Source organism: Eschrichtius robustus, chromosome 14 (genome assembly GCF_028021215.1).
Source record: "Eschrichtius robustus isolate mEscRob2 chromosome 14, mEscRob2.pri, whole genome shotgun sequence".
NCBI classification, from domain to species: domain Eukaryota; kingdom Metazoa; phylum Chordata; class Mammalia; order Artiodactyla; family Eschrichtiidae; genus Eschrichtius; species Eschrichtius robustus.
Genome location: NC_090837.1, coordinates 21,320,889 through 21,343,059, shown reverse-complemented (window position 1 = coordinate 21,343,059; position 22,171 = coordinate 21,320,889). Strand labels below are relative to the sequence as shown.

Below are 22,171 nucleotides of genomic sequence, written 5' to 3'. Positions count from 1 at the left end.
ATGGGGAAGTAGTGCGGGAACCTACCTCCAAGAACTGGCATGAGGATGTGGAGGGCTTGGCCCGGGGCCTGTCATTCTCAGTGGCTCTCATCACGATGCCTGCAGTTAGCTTCCAGCCTTGTCAGTCCCCACCTCCTGGCCTGCCTGCTGTCCTAGCTACGCCCTGACAGCCCATGACATGCCTTTACTTGCTCAGGCTCCTCATCTAGAATGCCTCTTCAGCTCCCCAGGGCTCTCAGGAAGCTCTCTGCATCCTTCAAGCCTTATCTCAATGCTATACCCCCCACCCCACAAGCTTCTCTGACCGTCTTCTGCCTCCTGCCTGCCCCTCCCCCACCCTGCCCAAGCCACATGGGTTCCCCTCCACTCTGAACTTGGCTTACCTGTGGTGGCTTCACTCTGCCTTCCGTGGTGGATGTTTGGGTATTTGTCCCAGCCCTTGATTAGACTGTACAGTCTTTGACAGCGGGGGCCAAGGATCCCCCAAGATTTAGTTCAGGCCTCTTCCGTGCCATTTCCCCCGCCCAGCCCCACCAGAAAAGGCTGCTTCTTCCTGTGCCAACACATCTGTCTGCACTGAGCATGCGGTTGGCCATTTCTTGTTGCTCCCTGTCTCCCTGACCACGTTGTGAATGTCTTGATGGCCAGGATGCTGACTCGTTCATCTCTGCAACCACAATGCCCAGTAACATTGAGTAGTCACTCTATGTTTTTTGAATAAATGATCATTCCTTTGTTTAATTACAGCTTCAGCACAGTGCACAGAGTAAGGGCCTAGTACATATTTTTTTAAGTTAACTGAGTCCTCTCACTTTACAGATGAGGAAACTGAGGCCCAGAGAGGTGACCTGACTTGCCTAAGGTCATGCAGCAAGTTAGTGGCAGAAAACTAGAAGCAGGTTTCCCGACTGCTGTGGAGTGGTCATTCTGCATCACCACAGTTGCTAGGTAAGGACCTCAGTCCTCTTGGTGGCTTTCAGAAGCCTTCTTCATTCATCCTCGTCTCATCCTCATCCAGTTGTGGGGAACCAGATGTCCATGATGCTTTTACTTTCCCTTTTTTTTTTGGCCGCACTGCGCGGCATGTGGGATCTTATTAGTTCCCCAACCAGGGATCAAACCCACACCCCCCTGCAGTGGAAGTGCCAGATTCTTAACCACTGGACCGCTGGGGAAGTCCCCAATTTTCTCTTTTAATGGTCTTCTCTTGAAAACATGCTACTTTTCAGTGGGAGCCCAAACAGACTTTTTCTAGGTTTTTGTCTGTTTTCTTGGCTGAGCACAACTGATTAGAATAATTGACTTTAAATATTAAAATTTTATTATGCAAGCAATATGACCACATTTGCCCAAAACAAAAATTCTTCTATTAGATCAACCACTGCTAGCATTTTGATTTGTTTCTTATATTTTGTATATTGATTTCATTTCAACAACAGTCTTTTTCCTTGGCACTGTACCTAGAGAAGGGGAAAGGGAGGCTTTGGGGATCCTGGTGTCTTCAGAGGGCCCACAGAGCAGCCCCAGCCCCTCTTTTCTCCAGAGTATCCCCAGGAATTCTCCACCTACTAGATCTTCCCTAATGCAGCCTCTCTGAGCTGCACCCCAGTCTAGCCCCTGGCCACATGCACCCTTCTTCCCTAGACGGCTGGCCTTGGCAGAGGGTCTTTGCATCCTCATGCTGTGGCCCAACGGACTGGGGGACCCCTGGGGGTGGGGCGGGTGGGGGAGTTGGGATGTGAACCTAATAAGTCAATTTATAAGCCACTAACTCATCTCAGACTGTGTGGACTTAGTCTTCCCATTTTTGCATGAAAAAACCAGAGGATGTTGCATTTAAGTAAGGAACAAGAAGTGATGAAATTCTGGAGAAGCCGCCTAATTGTTGAGAGAAAAAATAAATAAAAGGGAAGGAAAATCAGTGAAGGAAGAATGGAGGAGTGTTGAATGGGAAGATATTATTTGAGAAAAAGAATCTTGAAGCTAAGGAGGGCCTTAGGGATTCTTTAGTCCAGAGGACACACACACACACGGAACTCTTAGTTCAAATGAAGTCTCACCTGGAAGCCCATTCCAGTAAAACCACTGACATATTCACATTTATTGAGCACTCATATTCCAGGCACAAGGCTCAGCTCTTTTCAAACATGAGTCATTGATTCCTCCCAACAACAAAGTAAGTAATTTTCTTAGCCCTGTTTTATAGATGAGAAACTGAGGCTCAGAGAGCAAGAATCCTGCCTAAGATTGGGCAGCTAGTAAGTGACAAAGCCCACCTCAAGCCTGTCTCATCCAAAGACCATCTCCTAAGTGCCATGTGATAAGCTCCCAATCTTTATCACTCTAGTTGGAAGTGGAGGCTGGGGACCCTGAGCCCTCGGGAGCATGAGTTCACAGACGGTGATGTGGCGCCTCAGCTGTGTCGTCAGCTACCTGAGGTTGGCTGTTTCACAGACAGCTGGACTAAACTCCAGGTCCCCCTTCTACCGGGTAGCTAAGGGGAACTTGTCACCCATTCTGGGATGGACAGACTGTTAGGGAGAGTTAGGCTACGTTAGCTGTGGACGAGGCACATGCCCACCCAGGAAGTGGAAGAACAGAGCACAGGAGTCCTGACCATTGCCCATTAGCTATGTAAAGATGTTTTCAGTTTTGTCCTCAGGAAACCTTTGTGGAATATCCTTTGTGTCTGAAGAACCATGCTGATGGCAAGGGGCAGATGAATGATACTCTTTTAATGGGATTGAGTGTTTTGGATGTACCTTTAGTTCTTGCTGAAGACACATTTCCTTCCCTCCTCCCCTTTCACCACATGCACGTCACTCCTTTAGGGTACTTGAAAAGCCTTCCCAGTTTAAAAATCTTGCTAGGTGCACAGTGAACCTAGTTCCTTCTCCAGAGTTTCTCCATAACCTGGAACAAAAGGAGGGAACTTCTGTTTACCAAGCACCTGTTACACGCAAGGCATTTTATATCCTACCTCACTGAGTCCTCACAACTGTACTCTTCAGGTATCACGCCCACTTTTAAGGTGAGGAAACCAAGGCACAGAGAGGCTAAGGAACTTTCTTGGAGTCGCTAGGTTTGAACCAGGGTGTGAGACGCATAAGGCATGCTCTCTCCACGCCACCCGGCCGCCCCAGTGATGCTCGGCATCATTGCATGCACCGCCCTCAATTTCAGCCATTGTCAGCTGCTGGAACTGCTCTGTGAGGGATGCCCATTCATGGCCCTGGACCCTGACTTTCCTCCTAGGCTACCACTGTTGGCCATGTGGTCAGTGACACGGCAGGGAGGAATTCTTGGGTGAGGACTTGTTCTCTTCATGGCATGTCCCAGCTCCAGGCTGTCAGGCAGGGGCAGTGGCTTCAGATCCCAGCAGGTGGATGTGGAGCAGCCTACCAAGGGGCTAGGCAGCTAGAATTATAGGGGCAGTTAGGGAGCAGGGGAGGCAGTTGCAGCTAAGAGTGATCCCAAAGTTCTTACATATCCACCCCATCCATCTATCCACATACCCATCCACCCATCCACTCACTTATCCATCTGTCCATGTGGCACTTCACCCCACAATCAGAACACAAAGGTGGAGAAACTGATTTTCTTGTTTGCTGTGACACCTCTCACTTCTCCCAATCATTGTGGGGAAGTGGGGTGACCTGCCAACTGGTAGTGCCTCTGCCCTGATTCACTCCAACCTTGGGCAAGTCACATCTCCGCGCTGAGAGTTTGGGGAGCTGGAAAAACCTCAGAGCTGCCTCATGCAGGCCATTTCTCTTATTTCATCAACGGGTGACAGAGGCAGAGAGTGGGGAACTGACTGGCCAAGGTCAGATAAGGAATTAGTGTTGGATTTGGGACTGGATGCCAGGGTGCTGCCACTCATTTGTAAAGTGGGAATGGGAATCCTGGCTCTCCTCACTTCCTGGGATTGTAGGGAGGACCCCACAAGATAAGTGGTGGGAAAGCGCTTTGAGAAGTGAGGTCACCAGGGCAGAAAGTCCCAGAGATGCAACCAAGGCCCCAACTGCTGGGCCAGCACAGATCCCACAATGACCACAAGGGGTCAGCAGACGCATGTGCACTCAGCTGGGATCTGCTGGAAGGCACATACCTGTGAGCCAGGGCCTGGGAGGGAGACCAAATCATTTAATTCCTGGCGACCCCTAGCACAAACAAGAGGATGGATGCATCCCAGCCCAGCCCATTGTTGAATTGGGAAGTGTTACTCGGGTATTACAATTCAGAGCCTCGTCCAGCCGCTGACTCGGGAACTCTGCAGGGCTTTGAGGGCTGAGCCAGGAGCAGGCCTTGACTGGGACGCCCTGTCTCCCCCAGTAACCTTTCTCTGGGCTTCAGCTCTCTCACCTGCAACTGTTCCAAGGGGGGTGGTGCTGGTGGCTGATGTCTGCACTTCCTTCTGTTCTCAAGCCTGGGATGTGGCACAGAGCTTTGCACACATAATGCTCCATAAATGTCTGCTGAGTAACATTTACTCAGGAGCAACTCCTGCCCCGAGCAAAGCCAGAAAAATCCAGGTCAGCTTGTGGCCACAGATACAAATGTAGATGCTGGTTTGTGTCTCCTTTACCCAGGAAAAGAGATGCACAAGCTAAGAGGGAGGCAGGGCAGCATGTAGCTAAGAGCACAAATTTGGAAGGAAGGCCTCAGTTCAAATCCCAGGTCAGCTGCTTTGCAGCTCTATGCCCCTTAACAAGTGCCCTGTAAAATAAGTCGGTGTAGATTTCCTCTGCTGTTATGCAATTAGATCTGGCTTACCTCTTGTCCCTTTGCCGAATGAGAATATCTGGCTGGAAGCTCTGCGTAGGGCAGAATGTGAAATAGCAGAGTCAGGAGGGTTGTGTTCTGTGGTGCCGACATCCACTCTGCCACCCCTTGCTGACCTCAGGTGTTTCATTCAGTTTCTTTAGAGAAGAGACGTACTGTTTTCCGCCTGGGAGAAATGTTACCTGCACATTGCAAACTTCAATGTAGAGAGGGGTAGGGCAGTGGGTTGGAGCAGTTATCCTCCCACCAACCCCGCCCCCCCCCCCCCCCACCTGGCCGTCCCTGCTCCAGGTTGTTACGTGAGTCTATGTTTATTATACACTGAGCAGATATAAAAGGATATTGGAAAATATGTGTACGGCATACAAATAATACAAGAGACCCATGGGCTCACAAACCTGTTTGAGGAATAAAATCCCCCATTTTAGTTCCCTGTTCTCGCTCCTACCCTCTGTCATAACCTGTTGACTTTGAGCCCAAAGCCTCCCTGGATTCTCTCAAGCCAGCTGGCTCCTACCTCCCCTTTAGCTGGCTTAGACAGTGTTCTCAGCTGCTGCTTCCACCTGTTTTGCTCATAAGAGCTCTCATCCTCTTTCCATATTCTAAGCACTTGTTGAAATCTCTCATTCATCAGTGATCCATCTTTCTTTCTACCTTTCTTTCTTTTTTTTTTTGGCCATGCCACACGGCATGCGGGATCTTAGTTCCCCGATCAGGAATCAAACCCGTGCTCCCCGCAGTGGAAGCTCGGAGTCCTAACCACTGGGCTGCCAGGGAATTCCCTCAGTGATCCATCTTTATTTAAAATTGAAACACCCCCAACATGGCCTTCCCAAGGCCTCTTAACTGTTCTCTTTTTCTCCATGGCATGTCACCTTCTAAATGATTTATTTGGTATATTTCTGTCTCTTCTTACTAGAATGTAAGCTCCAGGATGGCAGGAATTTTTGTCAGATTTCTTTCACTGCTCATTCATCAGGGCCTAGAAGAAGACTTGGCATATGATATGAATTCAATGAACATTTGTTAAATGAAGTCTTCTTTCTATCTCTATTGCTGTTGAATGCTTAGTACTTCTGGAATTTTTTATACTTTTGTTTCAGCGGGGTCTCTTTGGGTCTCAAGAAAGATGGAAGGCAAACATGGGTTCTTGTTAGATACCCTGAGCTAAAAGTCTCAGTGTCAGTGGTCCTTAATGTGGAGGGATCATGGACCCCTTTAAGATTATGATGAAACCTACCACAAATCGGCACTTACACTTAAAATTTACATGTAATTTATGAAAACCATACACTTCATCTTAAGGACCTGTTCTCTTAGAACATTTCTGGAAAGATGTGTAGAAACTATCAATACACTAGCCCCAGAGAGGGGGAAGAGGGGAGTTCTTCTTTCATTATGTATCCTGTATACTTCAGTTTTATATAGTGCAAGCATTACAATTTCAAAGTTTTAGAAACCAGTTAAATATTTTAAAGAAACCTATGTCCTAACCCCTTGAGGTGATCACAAGCTCACATGTGTTCAGGGGCCAGGGAGGTCAGTGCACGTGGCCTTAGGACAATAGGCAGAGGTGGGAGCTGTGGCTAAATGGAGCTTGCACACCCCACCCCAAGATGCTTAAATGCAATGGCATGAAAAACATGGTGTTGATCAAACTTTTCTGGCCTGTTCTTTTTTTAAAATATATTTATTTATTTTTATTTTTGCCTGTGTTGGGTCTTCATTGCTGCCTGCAGGCTTTCTCTAGTTGTGGCGAGCGGGGGCTACTCTTTGTTGCTGTGCACGGGCTTCTCATTGCGGTGGCTTCTCTTGTTGCAGAGCACCGGCTCTAGGCGCGCGGGCTTCAGTAGTTGTGGCACACAGGCTCCAGAGTAGTTGTGGCGCACAGGCTTAGTTGCTCTGCAACATGTGGGATCTTCCCAGACCAGGGCTCTAACCCGTGTTCCCTGTATTGGCAGGCGGATTCTTAACCACTGCACCACCAGGGAAGCCCGGGATAGATTCTTTAAAATCAGTGATGTTAACCTTTCTGGGATCACAGACTCCTTTGGGAATCCCATGGAAACTAGGGACCTTCCCCCTAGGAAAATGCACAGACAGGTAAAACTCCATAGGCTACTGCAGCATCTTCACAGACCGCCAGCTAAGATTACCCAGGGATGTCCAGGAGCTCCAAGAACTTCGCTTTCGGATGCGTTCCTTGTACTAAAACGCTCGGCTTACTAAACTCTTTCTCTGTTCCTTTAGAGAGCCTGAACTATGTTGCCACTTGCGGCGAAGTGCCCTGGCGGAAGCAGAGGCCAGCTGGCCCAGGCGGTGGTGGGGCGGTGGCTTCGGGCCCCTGAGCCTGGTGGCAGCGGGAGGGACCCATAGACAGGTAATGGCTGCCATGGGGGGCGGTGGGCGTCCTCCTCAGCTTTTAGCATCATCCGGCTGGGCCCCTGCGCTTCGGGCGCATGTTCTGGGTTTTGGGGAGCGAACCTGCCCGGGTCAGAGGCGGGGAGCTCCGGCGTGGGGCCCGCGAACAGAGCTGCGCTGGGAGCCGGCGGGCTCCGCATTCATCATTGTTCCCACAGCGCCTGGCACGGGTTGGGGCGCAGGCAGGGATGGTGGTTCGAAGCGCGCCGTCCCTTCCGCGTCGCCCGCTCGCCAAGCTCTCGCCCCACAAGCGTTTCCTGGGCGCCTTCCAAGGGCCAGCCCCGGAGCCGGGAGCTGGCGACGCAAGGGAGGGACGAGGGTCCAAGTCCAGCCCGCTGACGAAGACGGCGCGGGGCGCACGGACAGCAGAGGGACCCGCGCGCGCCCCTGCCGCGCGCTCGTGACGGCGCCCCCGGCCCCGCCCCAGGCCTCCGCCTCTCGCTTCCCCCCTCCCCCCGGCTCGGCCGCGCTCCGGTCGGCGGGCTCCATGGGGAAAGCGGCCGCTCTGTGCCGAGGCGGTGGCTGTAGCGGCCGCTCCCGCGGGCTCTCGTCGTTCTTCACGGTTGTCCCCTGCCTGTCCTGCCACACGGCGGCGCCGAGCATGAGCGCTTCCACGCCCGGCTCCGAGCCGGAGCCCAAGCCTCGGCACCAGCCGGTGCCCCAGCCCAAACGGGATCTGGTGTCAGAACAGGAGTCGGAGCCAGTTTTTGAGACGGTGCCAGGATCGGAGCCTGAGTCCAGGAAGATGTCTGAGCCAAGGCCAGGGTTCAAACAGGAATTGGAACTGCTGCAGGGGTTGGGGACCGGGTCAGGGCCCAGGGAAGAGTTGGGCTCAAGCCTGGGGGCTGGGCCCTTCACCAAGACCCCATCCGAGCAGGTGCTGACGCTGGGGCCAGTAGTGGGGAGCGTGCCCTTGACCAAACTCGAGTCCGGGTTGTTGCCGGCATCAAAGGCCCTGCGACCAGGGCAGGTGAAGACACATCTTGGGGCTCCAGTGCCAGGGAGTGGCACGCCCTCCGCTCTCCCGATGGTCTCACTTCCTCTGGACAGCTTCAAGGGCTGGCTTCTCAAGTGGACCAACTACCTGAAGGGCTACCAGCGCCGCTGGTTCGTGCTTAGCAACGGCCTCCTGTCTTACTACAGGTATGGAAGTGTCAGGGTGGGTTGGCTGAGTTGGGAGGGTGGTGATGCTGCAGCCATGGTGACAGAGGGCATCCAGAGTTGGAGGGCACTGCCGTTGGCCTAGGGATGTTTGGGAACGCGCACTCCAGCAGGAGAAATAATGCCTCTGGCCAGCCTTCAAGGGCTGGGGCCCTGACCTCAGGCAGGGGAGCCCCTGTGGACATGACCTCTGGCAAGCTTGGGTCTAGGGAGTGAGCAGGGACGCTGGAGTGAGGGAGTGATTTGGGACCTCGGGACCCCTCTGGTCCTGTTAGTTGTGGGACCTGGGGCAGCCAGCCAGAGTCAGCCCCCAACGTCCTTGATTCAGGAGCTTTCTGGTTCAGGAGCTAAGATCCCTGTATTAGGGACTGAGGGGGACAGTAACCTTGTTCAGTCCTTGGGACCCACTCACAGGAAGGGCTCCTGCTCCCTCCTCAGTTGGTCAGACTATTTCCCACTTTTCCTGGTGCCTGCTGGTTGCTGGGCCTTGGCCTGGGGGCACAGCAGACTCACAGATGCATCAGACGTGGCTTCTGCCCTTCAGGAGCCCATCTTGGCATTCAGTGGAGAACCAGGAAGCGTCCCACCGTGGCCTTTCTTATTCTAGAAGCAACGTGGGATTCAACAGTGAAGTCCAGTGGTGAGATAGCTAACACTGTGTTCCACTGAAATGGATTGAAAGGGGGAAAGATCCTGAAGGCCGTCTAGGTATATTTCCTGGGGATGGTCGGTTTAAACTTTGAGATCTCTGATCACTCTATACTATCAATTCTCAAACCTGAGCGAGCACTGGAATTCCCTGAAGGGCTTATTGAAATATCAAGTGCTCAGCCCCGCTGCTGAGTTTCTGCTGCAGTGGGTGTAGGAGGGGCCTGAGATTCAGCTTTTCTAATAAGTTCCCAGGTGATGCTGCTCTGGGCCACAGTTTGAGAAGCACAGCTCCATTGTCATTGCAGACAGGAGGGCCCTGCCGTTCTGTTTGTTGAAGCTCGGGTCACTTTGCTCACTTCACTCGGCTGGGCAGTATCTCTTCAGGTCAACCACCGGAGCATTTATATGGTCCTTCCTCGCCTTTTTGGAACACAGCTTCTAGAGGATAGTTGAGTCTGTGATGCCACCGAGAATTTGGGAGCTCCACTGAACTTAAGTGATGGTTCCCACTCAAAGTGGGGATCACTGTCTTTAATTCCTGGCAGGGGAGAAAGCTGACCTGTGTTTCTATAAATTTATTTATTTTATTTTTGTGTTGAGTCTTCATTGCTGCATGCAGGCTTTCCCTAGTTGCGGTGAGTGGGGGCTACTCTTTGTTGTGGTGTGCGGGCTTCTCATCGCGGTGGCTTCCCTTGTTTCGGAGCACAGGCTCTAGGCGCGAGGGCTTCAGTAGTTGCAGCACGAGGGCTCAATAGTTGTGGCTCGCGGGCTCTAGAGCACAGGCTCAGTAGTTGTGGCGCACGGGCTTAGTTGCTCCGCGGCATGTGGGATCTTCCCGGACCAGGGCTCGAACCCATGTCCCCTGCATTGGCAGGTGGATTCCTAACCACTGCGCCACCAGGGAAGCCCTGACCTGTGTTTCTAATGTGTTCATCTCATGTGGTGTCATTGGTGCCCCTCGGCCTACTTGGCTGCACCATACAGATCACAGGACAGAGTGTTCTTAGAATGTGGCAACTGAGCAAAAAGAGATCCTTTTCCAAATGGTGTTTTTATCCCACTTCGCATACTCAGGTGTGTAAACATTTTACCAAGGCATACAATGATAGGGATCATCAGTGATTTGCTATAAATGTCACTCTGTCTTCTTATAGGCAAGGGACATAACACATAGGGCATGTCGACTGTGGACCACACTCTCTGTTTTATGTTATGTTCATTTATTTCATCATTGAAATCACAGTGTGAGGTGGGTTCCAGGATTGTACAAATGAGGAGTTCTGAGGTTTGCCAGAGGGATGTGGCTTGTCCAAAGTCACTGGGCAGGGTAGGCAGTAGAGAGAGATTCTGACCCAGGCCCTTTGCACTCCAAAGTCTGTGCCTGTCCCAGATGTGTGTCCTAATGCCTATTCATCCTTGAGTTCAGCATTTCTGAGTTATGTGCATTTTACCAGGTACTACTAGGGGTCAGTATTTGAGGTCAGGGTAATGTTTATGAGTCTAGGGTCCCACAGTGGCAGGAAGGCCTAGTTCTAGTGGAAGTAAAATTTGACCTTATGTATTTTTATTTTATTTTAATTGGAAGAGCAAAAAAGTCCCTCTTTTTTTCTTAAGATAACTATGTATAGACAGTTAGCATTTCAAGATTATCTCAAAAGTACAGATTCTCTGGGTAATTAAGAAAAATTCTTCTTGCTTGCTGATAAGGTTGTGGGGACAAATACTGGTTTTGGGGGGAGAAGGGGGTGGGGACAAGTTTTCTTGTTGTGTGCTTGCACAGTCCAGCTCTGTAGTTTCATTTGTGGACACTTCTAGATTCCAAGGTGGGCAGAATTGTTGCTCGACTCACTTGGGTAGGATGAATGATCCCTGACATTTGTACAGCCCTCTCCCTCCTTTAGCCCCACGTGAGGCCGGCCACGAAGGTGTCTTCATTCCCATTTTAGAGGAAGGGAAACTGAGGCCGAAGGAGCAAACTTTAGTGGTGTATCCTGAGGCACCCAGCTTGCGGGCTGTGCCTCCAGTGCCACAGGAGATGAGTCAGTCTCCAAGTGCAGAAAAGGCCTGTCCGAGGTGGAGTTGGAATCACCACTTCTCCCTGCACTCCAGTTCTGCCTTCTGGAAGACGGCTTTGGTCTGCTCTTCCTCGGGCCTCGCAGCACTTCAGATGTTTGACACCACTCTCCTGTCCCTGCTTCTGGTCTGAATCCTGCCTTCCAGACCAGGCCTGGCTGTCGTGCCTGCTGGGCTCAAGGACTGAGCACCCTTTGGGCCTGCCGCTCACAGTCCTGACAGCGCAGGTTATCCAGGGCTCCATTTGCACCCAGCGCCGGGCATGGGTCACCTCCTCCAACCTGCCCCAGAACCCCAGTTCTCAGTAGTTCTTCAAGTGTGTGTGGTTGGAATAGAGGCAAATTCAAGTGCTCGGAGCTGCAAACAGAATGAGAGAACTTTTATTCATGATCTCCTTTCCTTAGGGGTCAGGTAGAGTCGGCTTTAGTCCTGGGATGACAGCTGGGGAAGGAATCAGAGCTGCTTCTCTTGCTAGCTTCCCTTTCGGAAAGACCACTCTCTAATTTTTTTCTTTTAATTAAGCGAAGCCTGGTGTTTGGAGAAAATGCGGGCACGTGTCTTGTCCTCCCTCCCTGATCCCATCTTCCAGCCTTCCCCCCTCCAAGATAACCATCATCCAAATCCTGGTCACCATCCACTTTCTTTTCTTTTTATTTAGTTTTATTTAACCTATATGCAATTTTTTTTAAAAAACACATTTTTCATTTCAACCATTTGAAACTATAAAAAAGCATATTGTACAGCATATGATTTTGGGGGACTAGTATTTTTTTTTTAATTAATTTATTTTATTATTATCATTATTTTTAAGCTGGTGGTTTTTGGTTTTTTTTAAAATTTATTTATTTATTTATTTATGGCTGTGTTGGGTCTTCGTTTCTGTGCGAGGGCTTTCTCTAGTTGAGGCAAGTGGGGGCCACTCTTCATCGCGGTGCGCAGACCTCTCACTGTCATGGCCTCTCTTGTTGCGGAGCACAAGCTCCAGACGCGCAGGCTCAGTAGTTGTGGCTCACGGGCCTAGTTGCTCCGCGGCATGTGGGATCTTCCCAGACCAGGGCTCGAACCCGTGTCCCCTGCATTGGCAGGCAGATTCTCAACCACTGCGCCACCAGGGAAGCCCTGGGGGACTAATTTTGACTGCTTTATAACAGCCCAGGATGTGAGCGCACTTTTTACTTATTCATGCTCCTCTTGATGGGTGACTACAAAAATGCTTGTACACGTGCGGGCGTTCCTCTTGGGTGAAATCACTGGGTTGTGGAGAATGTGAACGCCAAACTCTTTTCCAAAGCAGTTGTATCACTTTATAGTCCCACTGGCAAGAAATAAAGAGATTCTTGTGGATCTCTATCCTTTGCTGAACTTGGTATTGTCAGCATTGATTTTGCCAATTAAATGGTTATTGCACTGTAGTCTTGACCTGCATTTCAATCCCCATTATTTTTACTTGAAAATCAGTGGGGGTTTGGATTAGAATTTCTCCATTAAGTATCGCTTCCTCGAGTGCTTCTGCCCTAGATTTTGCTGGAAAAGCTCATTCGATTGCTCAAGTTTATTCTAAGGGAGAAAGTACCTAGTGCCAACAGCTGGGCTTAGTAAATTTATATTATCAAGAATAAAAAGATGCTCTTTGTAAATAGTGTCACATATAGAAAGTATTTCTGGGAGGTCTGGGTAATTGTTGGCAGGTTTTTACTTCTTTCCAACAATGTGCTAGGAATATAAATACAGGAGACGAGGTTCTTATTCCATTGCCTGGCACTCTTAATCCCATATCTATTTGAATATTCGAATATCAATAAGGGGAATATGGTTTTGCGCTCTTTTTTTTTTTTTTTCTTTTTTGGTTGTTAGTTCCCATTTAAAAAATTTCATCCCCAGTTCTCATCTCCCAGGGAACATGGAAGAATTCATAAATGATGCAGAATTTTCAAAGGTATTAGCCCCAGCAAGTCCTGACGGAAAGAGTGTTTTGACCATAAGTTTTATTCACATTAATGACAAAATTGATTTGATTAAACAAAATTCTCTTTTGTTGTATACAAGTTGCCTGTTTGGTGACATTATAAATGACATCTGTTTCCCAGGAAATGATTTCAAACAAAATATGAAACAAAAATGTTTTGTTTTAATTTATTATTGTTCAGACTGATGTATGGGTAGGAATGGCAAAGCCAGTTAGCAAGGAAGGGCTCAAAGAAATTAGTCTGGGTCTATAAGAAAGAAGGCTACAGTCAAGTGAAAGTAAGTTTTGAAAGTCCTCTGGCTGAGGAAGCCCACTGAACATATGGTGAGCTGGGCCCACTTTGGGGTGGTGGCCAAGACATCTTTGCCTCTAGGATGGATCAAGTACTCCTTCCTCCAGTGGGGCCAACTCTCAAAGGCAAACTCTCATGGAGACTATTTTTTTTTAAATAAAGTTTTATTGGAACACAGTCATGCCCATTCATTTTGTCTGTGGCTGGTTTTTTTTTTTTTTGGCCGCGTGGCTTGTGGGATCTTAGTTCCCTGACCAGGGATCGAACCTGGACCCCCAGCAGTGAAAGCACAGCATCTTAACCAGTGGACCACCAGGGCGTATTTTTAATATCAGTTTAGGTGATGCTTGAAGGATGGAGATGGAAAAGACTATCCAGTTGCAAAGTGTCCCTGAAAACATGAAGTTGAAGGTGCAAGTCTTCAGGTTAAGCCGCTGGGGTTTCCACCTCAGAAGGCGGCCTTATTATATTGGATTCAGCCTTAATTTGAAACATCATCCAGTGTTTCATACTATGAGGCCAGGTAGGAGGCTGAAAAGGAATGCCCAAGTTGATAATGTGTAAACATTGGTTTGAAGTCCGTTTCTTTAACGTTTAGCATGAGGGAGTTGCAAAGATCCTGCGAGTGGACTGGCAGAGTGTTTTGGAGAAGCACAGTGCGTTCTTAGCAAGGTCTAGTGACACGAATTATGATTTCCCCCTACAACCCGCTCCCCTTCCTGACCTTCCTCTTTCTATGAATAGCTGAAAACCTCTGAGTCACGCTTGCTGCCTCCTACCTGCCTCACCCCACATCAGATGGAACTGCTGAGCCCTACCTGTCTCCTTCCTTTCATCCATCCTTCCTCCCCATTCCTAGCACCATATCCTGGCTCAGGTCTGCCTTCTGCTGAGCTGGTGCCCCAGCCCCCAGCTGTTGTCCTGGACAGGGTTCCCAGTGTGGTGCCACCTCCCTCCCCGAGGGCCCTGGATTTGCCTGTCTTCTCCAGGCATCTCTTTCAACAGTTCCAACCCCTGGGTTAGCAGTCCCCCACTTTGGGTTTTTCCCATTTGAAATATCCATAGTAGCCCCAGACTGACCTAAGGACCACATCTTCCTCCTTTGGGAGTTTACAGGGTTTGTGTATGGGCATCTCTGCAGACAGCTTTGTGCCAAAGGAACACCGTGGCCAAGTTTGGCATCTTCTTCGTGTTCTACATGAAGCCTAGCACGGTGCTTTGCCACTGATATGCCCTCAGTAGCTTGGTTAATCTGAATGGATGAGTGAGTGAATGAATGAGAATTGCCTGCAATTTTATGGGGTTTCAGAAAGCAAGTATGTTAGTGCCCAACTTGGACTTTTCTTAATTTGTTTTCAATTTTGAAAACTTGTTTGCTGAAATAAGATTGGGAAGATGAATTGGAGGTTGCCGGCTTAGCCAGGAGTGCTGGAAAAGTGATAGTTATGAACTGCAGATTATTTGGATATGTTATGTTGACAGATTTGAATGTGTTGAAATAGGCTCCTCCATGAACCAACAGCCTTGTATCTGTGGTCCTCATTTGTATTTCCATAGGGTTACAAGGGTTTGTGCATGTTGTCTCTGTGTCCCTAGGATGATTTGTCACTTCATAAAGTGTGGCAGTGACTGGATGAGTGGCGAGTAAAGATAAAACTTTTAAAAGGGCTTTTCACAATCCCAGAGCTCTTTAAACTAGTTTCATGTGCACGTGACGGTTTGCTTTGCATGTGTTATATGTGCAGGACCCTGTGGGAAGCAGGCTGTGTGTCAGAGGTGAGGCCTCTGCCCTAAAATGTTAGATCTAACTGGATAACAGGCCCTCACAAACATGGGGTTCTCTGTGGTGTCAGAGCGATTTCCAGTTCACGCTTGCGGTGAGGAGTGCAGCCTCTTCCTTACTGTCCTGTTAAATGGGGGAAGAAGTGGGAACTCGTGGGCAGCACCAGCCTGCTGACTCAGCCGGTGCTAAGGCGCCCACCCACCTCACATTGGGGAGACTCCTTGCTGGGGTGCCATGTTGGGGTCTCCAAGACTAACCCAGATTCAATGACCCACTGGGAGGACTCCCAGCACTCGGCTCGAGGTGGGCTCGCAGCCTGCTTTATTACAGTGAAGGGAAGCAAAGCACAAGCAGAAAGCGAAGAGGGGCATGGGATTAAATCTGGGGAAGCGAGGCACAGGCTTCCAGGGCTCCTTTCCCAGTGGAGTCATGCAGGACATGCTAATTCCTTCAGCAGCTGGTTGTGACACACATGTGAAAGGTTTCCAAGCAGGGATGTTCGGTAAAGACTCAGCGCTCAGGGATTTTATGGGGGGACTGGTCACGTGGGTACCCTCTGCCTGGCACGGTCCCAGAGTCCAGGCTCCCAGAAGGAAAGCAGGTGTGCAGCACGGACCACACATTGTTTGCACAAGCAGTTTGGGTGTAGTCAGTCACGCTTACCAGTTAGGGGAACCCCGAGGTGTCGCAGGAGCTCGCCAAATCCAGACTCTTAGGGCCAGCTTTGGATGCAGGCCTTTCAAAGGATGAGCAGTCTCGGGCTCACCTCCTTCCTCCCTGCAGACTTCAGTGATGTCAGTCAGGTCAGGACCGGCGCTTTCTGGTTCAAGGAGAGCAAGTGCTTACACTTGGCTCTGAGTGGAGAGGGGCTTCTTGTTTCCTGCCAGGCTTGCAGGGCGTCTCACACAACTCGTGGTCCGCTGCTCTGTGTGCTGAGGGCCTTCTCTTTGGGACCTCCGCCCACGTGGTTGGCCCTTGATTGCTTCTCAGGCACTTTTCTGACCTAGACCTCCCCTGAGGCCCTTTGGTGGCTCAGGTTTGCAAGTGACAAGGGTACACTTGCCACATGGACCTCCTTCCTCCGCAGGACCTTCCCTTTTGTGCCTTTGGTGGAGTGTCTGGTGTGAGTTCTTCAGCTCCTGCTGACCCTTTTACCTTCTTCAGGGAGGGTCTGTTATTCTAAGATTGGGGCCGGCGAGCAGTCTAGAACATTGTGACAGCAAGCGTGCAGCTTTGGTTGTATCAGTCATTGAGGGCCACAAGGCAGCGTGGGAGACAAGCACATGTACTGTCATCAACCCACTGGGTGGAGGAGGAGGAGGAGGAGGAGGAGGAGGAGGAGGAGGAGGAGGAGGAGGAGGGAGGCCTGCATCCATCTTGGCCAGTCAGTAAGAGCCAGCGGGTTCAGGCGCAGTGCCGTGGGGCCTCCCAGTGGGCTTTATATTCAAGCCTGCGGCTTTTATACCTCCTGTAATCTTCTGGGATGCAGTTGGCAAATGATGTCAATAAAGAAAGACAGGCCTGTGAAAAGGATGTGAGGTTCCTTAAACCAAGATCAATATCTCCTTATCCCAGGGGGAAAGAGATACGGAGGAAATGGGCCTGTTTCCTGGAAGGCTACTCTGGATACTGACATGTGGAGAGGAGGAGATGGTAGGAAACACCCCTGAACTAAATTGAAATTGGCAGCTTCATGTGCGGTGAGTCATGTGCCAGGTGTCACCACACAGATGTGGCTTTAGGAGGCTCATCACACACATGAAGCAAACTGTCATTGAGTTTTAGGGTCATGCTGGGTGCTGTATGCTTTTCTTCTTTTACGAGCGACTCTTTCCCGCGTCCGTTTCTGTTTTTAAGTGTTCTCGGAGGTCTGATCACTTAGCTTCACTCCTCTCAGCACCTCGTCATGTGCTTAGCCACAGCTCTGCACCTCAAATGCTGATTTAACAATCTCAACTCACACCATTTGATCTACATTGCTGGGCCGTTGCCTAAACCAAGAAGAGGGCAGGTGGCATTGCTGTACTTGCATCGGAACCTGCCAGATTGTGTGGTCCTTTGAAGCAGCAGTAGGTGCTGTCTTCCTGAAGTATAAATTATAGTTTGTGGCTTCCCTGGGCTCACCACTCACTGCCCTTCCCAGTTGGCTCCCCCCACCCTCCTTCCTCTAGCCTTGACTCTTCATCTGCCCAACTCGCCTTATTCCCCCTCTGCAAACCACATGCCTTTCACTCTCTCCTCCAGATCCCTGCACCTGCCACCCCCTGCAGCAAGGAGAACCCTCCTCATTGCTGCAGACATCCTAGCCGAGCAGTCTGATTCCAGGTCATCTCAGCCTGGACCTGCCTGGATTCCCCTGCCGTGAGCTGGGCTGGAAGAACCATCCTTCCTCTGATGCCCCTTTGTGTGTTGTGTCATTTGGCCGTGTACCCCTGTTAGCTGGATGTTGGTCTGTCTCCTCCCCACCAGAGCATAGGGCTGTGTCTTCCCACTGTAGTGTCCCCTGGGGGGCTGGGCATAGTGCCTTGTACTTGTAGATTCTCAAATTTCAGTGAAGTTTTTTTTTTCCATAGAAGACACTTTGTAATTTTAATCTTTCTGCATGTTATAAAGACCATGAACATGCAGCCTGGACTATAGCAGTAGCTCAGGGGGAGTCACTGAATTGCCAGGAAAATGGAGTGACCACCGGGGGCTACACATGGCCCAGCTTTTCAGCTCCTTTCTGAGGTTTATCCTGATGTAATGACATTGAGAGCTCACTGTTTTCATTTACATTTAAAACTCTGTTATAAAGAATTTAAAACATATATAAGAGTAGCCAATAGTATAATGAACCCCCGTGCACCCATTATCCAGTTTCAACAATTATTAACTTCCTGGCCAATCTTGCTTCATCTCAGTGCCCCCACCCCACACCATTTTGAAGTGAACCGCAAATATCACACATCACCTGTACATATTTCAGTATGTATCTCTAAAGGATGAGGATTTTAAAAAACATATCCACAACACTGTTGTTACAACTAAAACAAATTAGCAATAATTCCTTGTTATCATCAAATATCCAGTTAGTGTTCAAAGTTTCAATGGTCTCAATTGTCATAAATTTTTAAAAAATGTTTTATTTTATATTGGAGTACAGTTGATTAACAATGTTGTGTTAGTTTCAGGTGTACAGTAAAGTGATTCAGTTATACATATACAAGTATCTATTCTTTTTCAGATTCTTTTCCCATTTAGGTTATTACAGAATATTGAGCAGAGTTCCCTGTGCTATACAGTAGGTCCTTGTTATCTATTTTAGATATAGTAGTGTGTACAGTACATGTCAATCTCAAACTCCCAGTCTATCCCTCCCTCCACCATAAATGGTTTTTTTGATACGTTTGTTTGTATCAGGACCTAAATAAGGTCTACCTATAGAATGTCCCACAGTCTAGGTTTTGCTGATTGCATCCTCCTGGTGTAGGTTAACGTGTTCCTGTGTCCTCTGTAGTTCCTTAATTTGGTAGATAGATCTAGAAACTTGATCAGGTGGTGATGTGTTCTTCCATCAGGAGCTCATAATGTCTGGTGACTTCTAGGTCTATGACATTAGCAGGTGGTAACAATCAGTCTTAGATTAACCTAATTCTATCATTCTTCCTCATTTATTAGAAGGAATACTTCTATAAAGAGAAACTTACCCTCATCTACTACTCATTGGTTACTCAGGGATACAGTTCACACAGGAAAGGCAGGATAAATGCCATTTAGCCCTTAATGATGCTCGTATCATCCTGCCTTAACTTTGCTTAGTGGGGGCGTCTTCAGTTGGCTCTGGAGTCCTCTGGAAAGGACCCTGATGGTATTGATAGCTTCCCATGTCCCGCTTGAAAAGATGTTCTAGGCTCTTCTTGAACTTGTCTTGGCTCAGCCCTGGAGTCAGCCATTTCTGACTATACTCTGACTGGGAGGCTGGCTGGTGCTAGGATGAAGCATGTGGAAACAGGAATTGGCCTTGACACCAGCCTACTTTGACTTGCAGGAATCTTTGAAAAGAGGGGAGACAGAGGTATGAAACCTCGCTGTTCTATTTGCCCCATGTCCTCATGAGCTGGGCAGAGGCTGTCCTATCTGTATTTAAGGTCTTTGGTTCAACAAAGAAAAATTCAATGCATGAGATGAAAATGGTGATGGAGACCATACCCTGTATTTTTTCTCTGTTCTATCTTAGATTCTAATAATGACCACATTTGAACACTGCTTAATGGTGTATAAGGTGCTTATGCGTGTGTCATCCCACTTGATGACAACCCAGGGAGAAAGGTAGTTATTATGTCCTGATGACAATTGAGAAAGCCAGGGTTTGTCCCACTGCAGTGGCATCGCTTAGTGGGTGGCCTAACTGAGATCTGAATCCAGCACTTTCTGGAATTCCACACCACCGGAGCCTGTCCTCTTAGTGTCAGAAGCTCTGACTGTCTTCCTACCCAAACAAGCCATCCCTCCAGCTCTCCCTGGGGTAGATATGTCCCTGGTCCACTTGGAGACCTGTGAGTGGGCAGCCTCCCTCAAGAAGGGATGGTTGGGGGGCCTTTGCCCCCTCTTGGTTCCCCACCTGTTACCTTCATTCAGGAGATACCCTGTCTGGCTCGCCTGTCTTCAGGATTGGGCCCTGCATGTGACCACACAGCAGGAGTGCTGGCTCTGGAGGCCTCATGAAAAGCTAGTCTCGTCCCATTGTGATCAGGTACTTGCTAAACAGTGAAACTGTTGGCAAGGACAGCTGCGCCTGTGCACTAGGCTTATCTGTTATCTATTGCTGCATAACTTGGAGGCTTAAAACAACAACAATGGTTTTATTATCACTCACAGTTTCTCTCAGTTGGGAATCAGAAAGGACTTGGCTGTACAATTCTGGCTTGGGCCCTCTCATGGGGCTGCAGTCAGCTGGTGGCTGGGGTTGGAATGGCAGGTTCTGGAGCATCTGGAGGCTGGCCGGGCATCTCTCTCAATCCATAGAGTCTCAGGGCTTCTCCTTGTGCTCTGTCCACATGGCTGGTTTGGGCTTCCTTACTGCCTGGTGACTTCAGAGCAGCCAGACTGCTTCCCTGGAGGCTGGCTTGCCTCAGAGGGAGCGTCCCAAGAAAACGGGGCAGGCATGCACGGACCAGACCTGATCCAGAGACTACATTTTCAGCAGTACCGCTTTGATCACTGGACCCAGAATTGAGGTCAAAGTGGCTTCCTAGTAATTTTTACCCTTCAGATCAATAACATGGGACATATTGAGCCTAGGAATTAAGTCTACAATTGTCTTGATTTCTTAGGCTTTTTGATTGCAAGTAGCAAAAGCTTTCCAGAGCAACTAGAGCGATGTATGTGTGTGTCTAAAAAAGGCTTTCTTGTGAGACCACAGAATGGTTTTACAAAGGCTGCCTGGCAGTTTGCACACTTTTCTCATTTCTGATGTCTGATTTACTTCTTATTTTCCTCCCTGTAGTCCAGTCTGTTTTGTTTTTTTGCTCCTTGGGCCGTGTGGCAGAAGGTGGCTGCTGCCTACAGCTCCTGAGTTCATGAGTTACAGGTATAACCGTCAATACAGCAGAGGCTGTCAAACTACCTTAACCCAATTTCTATGAAGGAAAACTGGATTGGTTCCATTTTAGTCAAGTTTAATCAACTGGAGTCTGGGAACAGGTCTGGGTCAAAAATGACTGCTCAGGCCACCTGGGAGTGGGGCTGGGGCAAAGTTCCAAGTAGGTTTGTCAGATTTAGCAAATAAAAATATAGAATACCCAGTTAAATATGAATTTCAGATAAATATCAAATTTCAGAATAAATAAATAAAATTTCAGTATAGGTATATCCCATGCAATATTTGGGATATACTTATACTAAAAATTATTTGTTGTTTATTTAAAATTCAAATTTAACTGGGCCTCCCATGTTTTTTTAATTGTACTATATGTATTTTAGCTTAGGACTTTGTTTTTTTCATCCTATATTTTATCTGGCAACCCTATTCTTTCTTTTTTTTTTAAATTAATTTATTTATTTTTGGTTATGTTGGGTCTTCCTTGCTCCGTGCGGGCTCTCTCTAGTTGCGGCGAGCGGGGGCTACTCTTCGTTGCGGTGTGCAGGCTTCTCATTGCAGTGGCGTCTCTTGCTGCAGAGCACGGACTCTAGGCGCGTGGGCTTCAGTAGTTGTGGCGCACAGGCTTAGTTGCTCCGCGGCATGTGGGATCTTCGTGGACGAGGGCTCGAACCCATGTCCACTGCATTGGCAGGCGGCTTCTTACCCACTGCGCCACCAGGGAAGTCCCTGGCAACCCTATTCTAAGGAGGACAAGGGAAATGCCACATAGTGTCTGCTACAGCCCTTCCTTGCCTGTTCAGAAGCTGTCAACAGTGTAATCTTAAATATGTATCCTTAGAGGGCTTTATTTCTCATAATAACATTTGTCATATTTAATATGTGTCAGGCCCTGTGCTAAGCACTCTGCATGGATTATTTCATTTTATCCTTTGAACGAGCCTAGGGGTTGTTGGTTCTATTATTATTGTCCCTGTTTTACAGATGGAGAAATGAGTCTAGAGAGGTTGAAAAGACTTGAAGATTTCACGACTAGTAAGTTGAATAGCCAGATTCGAGTCCAGGCCAAGCTAAGTCCAGAGCAATTGTTCTTAGTTACTACACTGTCCTGATCCCCTTTTTCCCCAAAAGTTTTGAAAATAGATGTGTTTGAATTAGAGGTCCATGTAGTTTACCCTTTGTCTGTTCTAAGGATCCAGTTGTCTAGCTGCTGGATAGAAAGTGAGAGGAAACACATGAAAGACCTACTAGGACTCCTCCTGGGTCCCAGGAGTTCTCTCAGTCCCAAATTGTCCAATTCTTAAGTATTGTGTTAAAATATTTCCATCAGATCATGTATGGAACCACATCTTTCATAATCAGGGTCTAGCCATTGTTAGATTTGATAATCTATAGGCTGTAAAGACAGTGGGAAATCAAGCTCATCCCCAGTCCTGCTGCCTTTTTTGGTCATTAATT

At 48.7% G+C, this 22,171-nt stretch overlaps 1 protein-coding gene across 3 annotated transcripts in view; it reads left to right on the top strand.

Moving 5' to 3' along the window:
* The first annotated feature begins 849 nt into the window (after positions 1–849).
* Positions 850–22,171, top strand: part of OSBP2 (oxysterol binding protein 2) — a 160,710-nt gene continuing 139,388 nt past the window's right edge. Inside the window, exons 1-2 of one of the 3 annotated variants that reach the window (XM_068562656.1) lie at positions 860–948; positions 7,036–7,165. Coding sequence is in view for 2 of the 3 variants with exons in the window: in XM_068562658.1 (XP_068418759.1) it covers positions 7,694–8,349 (656 nt within the window). In the remaining variant the exon portion in view is untranslated. Of the gene's footprint in view, positions 949–7,035; positions 7,166–7,693; positions 8,350–22,171 lie in introns of those variants that run through there. The other 2 variants (XM_068562655.1, XM_068562658.1) reach the window with 2 other exon arrangements.